Genomic DNA, 10,268 nt, shown 5'->3' on the forward strand with positions numbered 1-10,268 from the left:
TCCCATCCTGGCCCACGAGGGTTAATAAAAATCCAAGTTCTTCCCTTGATGCTCACCTGTGAAGAGGGGACCAAAAGCAACAGGAGAAAAGGCACTTTGTGTTCGCATCAATCTTGGTTTTCTGCAACAACAAAAAAATGTACAGATGAAGTGAGCCTATAAATAAGGTTATGCTTCATGGGAGGGTCACCATAAGTAGAAATCAACTTGATGGCATATAATATTAGGTATTATTCACCTCTCAAGAAACCCTGCCCTTCCTCCTACACTCTGATATTTCCATTCCACAGATACCCTGCTATCTTGATGCCAACTCCATGTTTTAATCCATGTTATGGCCTTTAGACTAAACAATAATATAAGGAAGGATTGGCACTACCACAATGAGGCTGCTGCATCAACACAGGGATGTTTATGCTACTTAACTGTAAACTGTCCCCTGCCCCCAAATGGTAGAAAAGGCAGAGTGTAAATGTGTTAAATAAGAACCTGATAATCCAGTTCATTCAGTCTTTACAGATGTAAATGGCAGGAATGTAATTCTTATTCTTACACATAGCCACACACTAAAAATAACCTTTTTTATGGCAAGAATGAAGTGTGCCTTTGACTTTAATTCAGGCAAAAAAAACACATGATTCAGCTGACAGGCATTTATGCCTTCATTAGGCTTCTAATTCCCCAATCTAAGAATTAAAATACAATTGAAATTGTAGTACTCATCAGGGCAAGTACTCAAATCAAGATTAAAAAGATTATAAGGAACCATACCCAAAGCTTGTATTTTTCCGGTATTTTTTAACTGCATCCTTTTTTTAAATTATAAGTTAGGCTTACTGATTTTCAGAATCAAACCAACTACTATAAACAAAGGATTTGTAAACCTTGCAAATAAACCTTACTCCTAGGCCACAAAACATTTTTCTAGTTTGCCTGCCTGCAAGCCATCTGTGATACATCGAGAACCTAGAAAGAAAATGAAGTGTACATTTCCACATTTAAAGGAGCTTCTGTTTTTATATGCACATGGAATCTGAAACCAGCTTATAACTTAGCATTGCATCAAGTTGCCAGGGTGGGGGAAGGGTCAGCATGGTGAAATACTCTTCTTCAGATATATGTATTTTAGATATAAATAACACACAAACACATAATTCTCCACATAGAAAACCAGAATGCAAGCATTGTGGAAGTTAACATTATTTTACTGAGGGCCTCTTCACCATTGGTCTAGATGGGTGGGGTATAAATCTAATAAAATAAATAAATAAAATAAATCATGTGAGTTTTTGTCCTCCAGTGCAGACTGAAGCAGTCCCTCTTCAAAACAGATTTTGGGGAATGGAAAATTATTTTATGACCCACTCTTCTTTCACTTAAAATCCCCCCCATCAGATAAGTAAACTGTGGATTGCAGTACCCTATGCGGCAGAAAGTGATGACCTTGGCACTAATTTTGACACAAGTGGGGTTACAAATCCCACAGGGAGTCAGAAGCACCTCTCAGGGCACCTATTAACAGCCGCTAGGAAAAGCACTAACGTGAAATAACTCCTTCGTGTTGCTAGGAAATGCATTACATGGAAAAAACAACACCCCCCCCCCAGAAAAAAACTACAGCCAACTATTTTGGGTTTATTCTTTCTATACTGTCCCAGCGAGAGTCTTCTTGTTCAAGGTGGTGTTTCAGATAATTCAGAATGAAGATATCAAAGTTTTTTTTAAATTAATCAATAGGATCCTACTGATAAAGTGTAGTTTCATGGGACATGAGTGTATTATTATTTGATTGCAACCTGGCTTTCTTCTTGATTACTCTTAAAAAAATTTTCTAAAGAAAATTATGTTACAAGTAATAAATACAAAGCTTAACATAGTAAAATGTCATCTTACTTCTTGACCAATTGCTATTCACCACATTTCTCAAAATCACATTTACACCATGCCCCGTCTCATCTTAAAGAAATGTCGACCAACAATCTAAATGCTCCAAATTGTTTTCCAAACCACGTGTCTCAAGATTTATTTTATTAGCATATTTTAATTACTCTTACAAGATTACTCTTAAAACAATTAACAAGGAGAATTTGACTGAAACAAAAGATGTTTATGGTAAGAGGTGACGGGTATGAAGGGGAAAAGTTAAGGACTAAGTTGTTAAATGACATATGTTGCAACAATTTTATAATGCAAATATATTTCTTCTGTATTTAAAGATTGAAATGACTTCTTTAACGACTCAGTTGCTCTCTCTCACAGCTCTCTAGAAAACCTCTTAATGAACTCTACCACAGACTATGTCTTTTAACTTACTCTAAAAACAGACTTCCTTCCCTTTTAAACTCTCAGATCTCACTCCCTCTGATTCTACACTAAACCCAAAACTGCCACACAGATCAGACTCCTCCCCAAAACATTTTAATCACACTAACCAATCAGCATTCAATCAACAGTAGCACTCTGTTCATACATATCCACTATACAGGCATACACTACTATCCTCATACACACCTATTATACTTAATTATAGAACGTTGAAGGAAGAAAGGAATCATTTTACAACTGCTCCCACAAGAACCCACACTGCCATTTTGGCCATTCACTCTTACTCAGTTTCTTACTCGGATGTGAAAATACTTGAGGTTTGGAATAGAGCTTGAAAATGTTACCTGCCTGACAGTTCTCAGAATCCTTGATTCCCAAACAACAGAAGCCACAAAGTGGAGAGTTGGTTTTTTTTTTCACATTTTGCCCAACCTCCCCTCTACCATCACTTGTTTTACAGCCAGCTTAAGGGAGACCTTTGGAGAACTCTAGAAGGCGATTTCAACTGTGTGATAGACTTGGTTGGTCCTAAGAAAAGCCTTGCCTGATACTGGTTCAGCCCAGAGACCAAGACCGCCCCTTGCAGAACTGCATAATTCCTAACATGAACGCTAGCACACGTTAGTGCACCAAGAGAACAGATTGTACATGTTTTATTTGATCACATTAACTCAACACTGTTGCTGAATTAAGCCCACATACCCACCCCCATAAAATGTTGCCTAGAGCAGGGGTCCCCAACTCCCAGTCTGTGGCCCGGTGGCCAGTCCATGGCCTTGGCAGGACTGGGCCGCAGAGACAGATCAACCGCCCCCCCCATGCACTTCCCACCGCACACAGCCTGTCCAGCCGCATGGACATGGTGCCCTGCCCACCAGTGCATGCACATGAGCGAGCCTCACCCACATGAGTGCACCCCACCCATCTGCGCGAGCACCCCTGCCCCACCCCACCAACCGGGTCCACGGTTCAGAAAAGGTTGGGGACCACTGGCCTAGAGTGTCTGCGTGATATATGATAGGCCTTTCTACCTCCTAGTCAACCTTGCCTGGAGGCAAGCTCAGAGACTGACCCCCCTCACTCCTAGTCTACCATTCTCTGTTTCCTTGTTCAAGATGTGACTTACACAGTTTTAGCCCAAATGGTCCATGTGCATCACAAGAGGAAGAAAACAGCAGCAGGATGGGACGATCCCAAGAACAGGCCAATAAGGACTGAGATTCAAGCATTCAAAAGGTGAATGCATACCTCCTTAATATTCTCCCTCCTATAAAAGGAACTGGGATATTCTCTATTAAACACTTCTCATCAATCAGACATGCAACTTGAGTCTGTGTTTCTCTTCCAATCACCAAGTAATGTATGATAAATGCAAGAAATTTAGGTGAGGAAAAGCAAACTACTGTAATTCCTTTCTGACAAATCTAAGGAAGCATCACTTCTAAAAAATATGTTAAGCTTATCAGCTAGTTTGAGTCTATAATTCCCCAGCAGCAATAGAATTCTGGCTGATGGACTGGGAGGGAAGAAAGTAAAATGGAATGATATGGCTAGAATCCTGTACAGCAATAGTCATCTTCATCTGGACCAAAAGTGTTGCTTCTTCACTTGCCTCTGATCCACACAAAATCACATGCCATTGTCATCCGAATAGCATGTGGAGAATTGTGGTGCTGGAGGAGACTCCTGAGAGTCCCCTGGACTGCAAAGAGAAGAAATCTATCCATTTTGAAGGAAATCAACCCTAAGTGCTCACTGGAAGGACAGATCCTGAAGCTGAGACTCCAATACTTTGGCCATCTCATGAGAAGAGAAGACTCCCTGGTAAAGACCCTGATGTTGGGAAAGTGTGAAGGCAAGAGGACGAGATGGGTGGACAGTGTCTCCGAAGCTACCAACATGAATTTGACCCAACTCCGGGAGGCAGTGGAAGACAGAAGGGCCTGGTGTGTGCTGTTCCATGGGGTCACGAAGAGTCGGACACAACGACAAAACAACAATTGTCACCTAGGAAAGATTTCTTTTATATACTCTCTTCTGGAATGCAGGGTGCCTCACAATATGCATAACAAGTGTACAACAGTTATTAATATGAAGGCATCCTCATTATTAATCCCCAAAACATATACTTTCACATGTAATCCCTGGATGTAATAATGCTTGAAACATTTGAACACCACCATCTTACACTGTTTAACCATAATGCTGGAACTGTTGCTCTCATCTGCTGCCTGAAATTTTCACACACCTTGGAATTCATAGATAGAAGAATTATTGCTGTGAGATTAATAAATAGTGAAATGTATGAGGAAGGAAGTGCCATCTGCTTATGACAGCAAGATGCTGGAAAGATAAGGAGTTGGCACACTTAGGTCAGATAAAGTGAATGATGCTTAGATGTGACAACCTGAATGCCCTGGAGTCATGTCTCACTGAGGAAAAGGAAGAAAGTGCAATCTACAGCTGAAACAAAACCACCTCATAACAATCCACAGGCTGAAAGACTTTATAAATTTCATCTGACCATGAAGGAATCACTGGGGCAAATGAAATACCAATCATTTATGGTTTGTTTTTTTAAGTACAGAATATACACCATTCTACAACATGCAGAATGTATTACTCAGCCTGACATATGCCCATGAACTTCAGGTATGGAACTATTTACCTCATAAAGTCCCAGAACCTGTCTAAATCCATCCCCCTTCCCGATCAATTAAAATACATCATCCCTATACATTCATCACCAATTCTACTACAACATCCTCTAAAACCACTCACAAGATCTGCTTGCCTGAAATCTCACAAGAAATGTACTGACCAAACATTCAACATTAATGCTGCACAAACAATCCCAGAAAACTCAAATCTGTTGAATTATTGGAAAGATAGCTGTTTATTACATTTTTTTGTGTTTTGCTATTCATGAGTTCTCGTATTATTACCCATGCAGGCACTGACAAGTTGTATATCTGCTTGTTGTTTAGTTGTGTCCTACTCTTCGTGACCCCATGGACCAGAGCACGCCAGGCCGCCCTATCTTCCACTGCCTTCCGGAGTTGGGTCAGATTCATGTTGGTTGCTTCGGTAACACTGTCCAACCATCTCATCCTGTGTCGTCCCCTTCTCCTCTTTCCTTCACACTTTCCCAACATCAGAGTCTTACCTTCTGCTAGGTAGTATGCAGGTATGTGGTAGAACAGAAGCAAAGGATCCCAGTTTCAATCCTTAGCATCTCCAATTGAAATGGAGTTCAGGTAACACAGGTAGGAGGAGACTACCTGGGGGATGGGAAAATGTGTGGTCTTCCAAATTTTGTTGGACAACAACTCCCACTTGTTCTAGCTGGAATGTAATGGTGAGGGACTATAAAAATGCTGCCTAACACCACCTGGAAGGTGGCATGTTCCTCATTCCTGGATAAAACAGTCCTGTCAAATAAACAAAAACAACCACATGCGATCTGCTGCATGGCTTCTGTAATCTTCTCCAATGTGGTTCTCTCCCTCTGCTTTGGTCTTACAAGTCCAATCATCTCTGACAATTGATCACGCTGGCTGGGATTCACAGGCATTATACCGTATTTTTCTCACCATAAGACGCACTTTTTCCCCACAAAACAGGGGGGTGGAAAGTCTGTGCGTCTTATGGAGTGAAGAAAACAGATTATATTTTCCTGTTTTCTTCTCCTAAAAAATTGGTGCGTCTTATGGAAAGGTGCGTCTTATGGAGCGAAAAATACGGTAATTCAAAAACATTTAAAAGCCACCATTTTGGAAAAGACATTTGTGTGTGGCCATTTTTCTGTATGAGCCTATATGAAATGCCCAAGCCTGCCCACTGGCCCATCTAATCAAATCACGACTTGCAGCAACTCTCCAAGGTTTCAGGCAGACGTTTCCATTAGTCCCAAAACCCTGGAGCTTTTGTGGAACACTGTTTCCCAGGCCTTGGTCCTCCAGAGGCTTTGAACTTCAGCTCCAAGAATCTCCAGCCAGTGCAGCTAGCTAATGGGACAGGAGCCCTGAGAATTGGGATTCAAAACATCTAGAGGAACAAAGTATAAGAACCACTAGAAGAGAGTTGTCTGAGACTGTCTGAATGCATAGAAGAATGGTCTACCACTCAAGTATGTGAAAATAAGCCTAAGAGATCTCTTAAGAGGAACACCATTTAAATACTCTGACACTGAGGGTCAGTTAGAGTACAGCCTACATGGATTCAGGTTTTAGGTTGAAATCTCCTCCACCTCAAATTCAATTTAGTAACCCAAATCCCACACCATATGGTTGAAAACACATGACATAACTTACAGTGACAAATTGCAACTGGATTCTTGGTCTCAAGCTGAGCCACCTAACTTGCCCACAATGAGGAATCCAAGCAAGGACTTATTAATAAGTGATTTGCTGCTTTACTTGATTTCCCCTCCCCTGGCATAACTATACAACAGAATTTAGATCACCATTTACCTTGTACAAGTCAGAGTTCAACGGCCCATCTAACTACAGAACATATTAGCCCGTCCAACTACAATTTTAAGAGTAAAACAAAATGTAATTTATAACAGTTTTCATATTATAATGGGATAGGGATCCTTTTGCTCTTGAGATGTTTGGACTTCAACTTCCAGAAGCCACAGGCAGTGCAAGCAGTGATAAGGGATTGTGAAATTTGAATGTGGAGGGCCAAACATTTCAAATTTCTGCATTAAAGCAAGAGTGAAAGTAGCTTTTAAAAAATTACAGCTAGGACAATCGCATTCCACTACATAATTTTCCTTAAACTAAAATTTCCATTAAAACAAGCTGCAACTTCTGCATCTCAAGAACTGGTGAATGAACCACACAATCAGCATTTACAACTAAACTCAACACCACAACTCTGGAAAATATGCTCTGAACCCTTTGGGCTAATAAAACCAGAACGTTATACTAGCATCTATCAATTTCTTCTCATGCTGAAAATCCATATAAGTCCCCCTCAGCCTTAAATCCACCTAATCACACCAGGAAATTACCACACTAGGCTTCTGGTCTTAAAAAGCAGCTAAAGCATCCATTGAAAAAACAAAATAAGACTTTTGTATCAATGCAACTACCGTTAAGTTTCATAGTTAATAATAATAGCCAGTTAAAAACAAATCCTTAGTCGTCATTAATCTCCTGCCTTCCACTTACCCAAACACAATCCTTAAGAAAACAGCTGGCTAACTTTGGACATGCAAGATCTGCTTTTGTGATTTGTTTCATTATTTGAAATCTGCCACTAAACCCAGGTTCACAGTGTTGCAAACCAGGGACTTACTCCAAGAATTAAGGAATAGGGTGTCTCTGGGTGCATGCTCAGTAAAGGTTCTTTTTCAGAAATCTAGTAGGGGAACTGCTTTTAGTAATTGTGTTCCTTAGACTACTAAGAAAGATGTACTGCAAATCACTCTGCTATTTACCAGGTGGTCCTGATCTACCTTCTACCCACCCATGCCCTGGATGCCTAGTACAGTACAAGAAAGGCAACCTGCAATTAAGGCATTTGCGTTTCTGATTAAAGACTCTCATTAAGAATCCTTCTAGCCTTCCATCAGGACTTCTCAATACTGCTGAAGTGCAGCTCTCATTATCTGTCATCAATAGCTATGAAGGCTAGAGGTGACAAGAACTAGAGTCCAACAACATCTGGCAAGCCACATATTCCCCAGCCCTGCCCGAGGGAATCTGTCATCCCAGCACATCTTTAAGTAGACCATCAGCTTGGAAACATAGAAATGTTCACCTGCCTAGGCAATTCATAGCCTCTGCTCTTCCAATTACAGTACAGAGGATCCAAGCTGCCGCTGTGAGAATACTAAATGCCTGCAGATCTTCCTTCTGGGATGCAGGGCTTGGAGGCCCAACCGAACTTAGGGAACTGTCTAAGTCAGTTCATCTAGCCAAATGTTGTCTGAATGGCTATACCTGTCTTGGCCAAACAACTTTCACACACACTGCAACTCACTCTTTGGTCAGAAACTGAGCCTGGGAGCTTTCTCTATTTACCACTGACGCTGTCGAAGGATAAACAGAGGAGACTTTCCAGTTTCAACCAGAAGCCAGGAGGGTTGAGGACAACCAGAACTGTGGGCCACAATTCTCATCACCCACGCTGGATGGGATAATGGGAGTGTAGTCCAAAACATCTGGAAGGTATCCAGCGTCTACATTAACAGATTCCCCTTAAGTGGGGAACCTAAATTCACAGCGCACCAACGCAAGCCATTGGCCTTTCCCCCAGTTCCTAAACACGCCAACCTCAAAGAATCCCCTAGTTACCTACCCTCCATCACTCAACAAAGATCATCCCAACAGACCCCTCCCTCGCTGTGACCCTTAGACCTGCCCACCTTCTCTTCTCCTTCCCTCTTCTCACCTTCCGGGGTCTTGCTCCCGGCCTCCAGGCTGAGACACATCGGGGAGACTCCCGGCCGTGCCCGAGGGGGTCGGGGTGGCCGCGGCTTGGGGAGGGTCCCTTTCCCCGGCCCGACGTGCACCCGAGGGAGCCGCCGAGGTGCAGGACGCGCCACTGCAGCTTTTGGTGCGGAAAAGGCGGCTCAGGCGGACCTTGAAGGACCCTTTTCTGGAAGGGGCGGAGGAGCTGGGCCGGCTGGCCGCGGCGGGGGGCACCGAGCCGGCCGGGAGAGGAGGAGGAGGAGAGGAAGGACCAGCAGCGGCGCCTGAAGGAAGCGGGGGCGCCGGAGCGGCGGCGGGTGGAAAGCGGCTGCCCCCCACACCGGCTGGGTTGGGGGGCTCCGCTTGCCCTGCAGCAGCAACAGCAGCGGCTGCCGTTGTCGCCGCCGCCGCCGCCTCCTCTTCGTCCTCCTCGTCCGGGCCGAGAGCTTCCAAGACTAGGAGGGCATCGCTGGTCTCTTCCCCCGGGGGTAACAAGGCCAGAGGCGGCGGCGGGGCGAGAGGCGGCGCCGGCAGGAGGCTGAGGCAGGGGCAGTCGCCGGGGGGCTTGCCCGGCCCAGCCGGGGCCGTCGGGGGCGCCTGGTGGAGCCCCAAGGCGGCCAGCTGGAACTCCAGGCCGGCTCCCGGGGGCAAGAGGAGGCCGCCAGCCGCGCCGCTCCAGCATCTTCCCCCTCCGGGCTCGCCTTTCGGGGTGTCCAAGAGGGCGCACCGGTGCCTGGCGCACAAGAGCTCCGAGGTCGCTTGAGGCGGCGGCGGCGCCGTCGGCGGCAATCCAGCTCCCCGGGTGACCCCCGACGGCTCTCCGGCTTCGCCCGGGCGGAAGACCAAGAGCTGCGAGCCTCGCAGCCCGCCCGTCCTCCCCCGGTCGCCAACCGCGAGGGCAGCGGTCTCGCCAACGCCTCCCCCGAGCGCCAGCCCAGCTGCCCCTGACTCGGCCCCGCCATAGCCGAGCAAACGGCTCAGCACCCGGTACGAGGCCGCGGCTGCAGCAACAGCCTCGCTGCCGCCGCCGCCGCAGCCGCCTCCAGGCTCTGCTGCTGTTGTTGCTGCCGCCGCCGCCGCTCCTCCTCCTCCTCCGGCCCGCTGCATCGCGCTACGGGAGGCGGTACATTGCATTTGGAGAAAAAAAAAGGCGAGCCGGCCTCGCTAGACAATCTGGACAGGGAAGCCGGCCCCTTGTCCAGATCGGCTGCCCGAAGCTTCACGGCTTTCCCTTCCACCCCTTCCTTCCTTCCTTCCTTCCTCGCTGGCTCGCTTTGGGGCCCGCCCGAGCAATGGGTGTGCACGCCCTCCGACTTCCCTTTCCGCTGATGCGGCCTCCAATGTGACCAGCCGGGCAGGGCTGCGGCTTCTTTCTGCGCCGCCCGCGCGCTCCGCCCTTCCCCTCGCTCACATTTTTATCCCAGCTGTGCGTTGCTGGCTAGAAAGCAAACAGATGTTACCAAGCCACGCCCTCCGCTCCAGTCGAGCCCGCCCCCTTTCGCTCGGCCACGCCCCCGT

At 45.9% G+C, this 10,268-nt stretch overlaps 1 protein-coding gene across 2 annotated transcripts in view; it reads right to left on the minus strand.

Annotated features, from left to right (window-relative positions):
- Positions 1–10,022, minus strand: part of SOCS7 (suppressor of cytokine signaling 7) — a 32,755-nt gene extending 22,733 nt beyond the window's left edge. For both annotated transcript variants that reach the window (XM_073004316.2, XM_073004315.2), the window contains exons 1-2: positions 8,731–10,022; positions 57–121 (exon numbers count right to left, since the gene is read on the minus strand). In XM_073004316.2, the coding sequence (XP_072860417.2) occupies positions 57–121; positions 8,731–9,884 (1,219 nt within the window). In that variant the 5' untranslated portion in view covers positions 9,885–10,022. The remainder of the gene's footprint in view (positions 1–56; positions 122–8,730) is intronic.
- Positions 10,023–10,268: the final 246 nt, after the last annotated feature.

Source organism: Pogona vitticeps, chromosome 6, assembly GCF_051106095.1.
Source record: "Pogona vitticeps strain Pit_001003342236 chromosome 6, PviZW2.1, whole genome shotgun sequence".
Classification (NCBI taxonomy): Eukaryota; Metazoa; Chordata; class Lepidosauria; order Squamata; family Agamidae; genus Pogona; species Pogona vitticeps.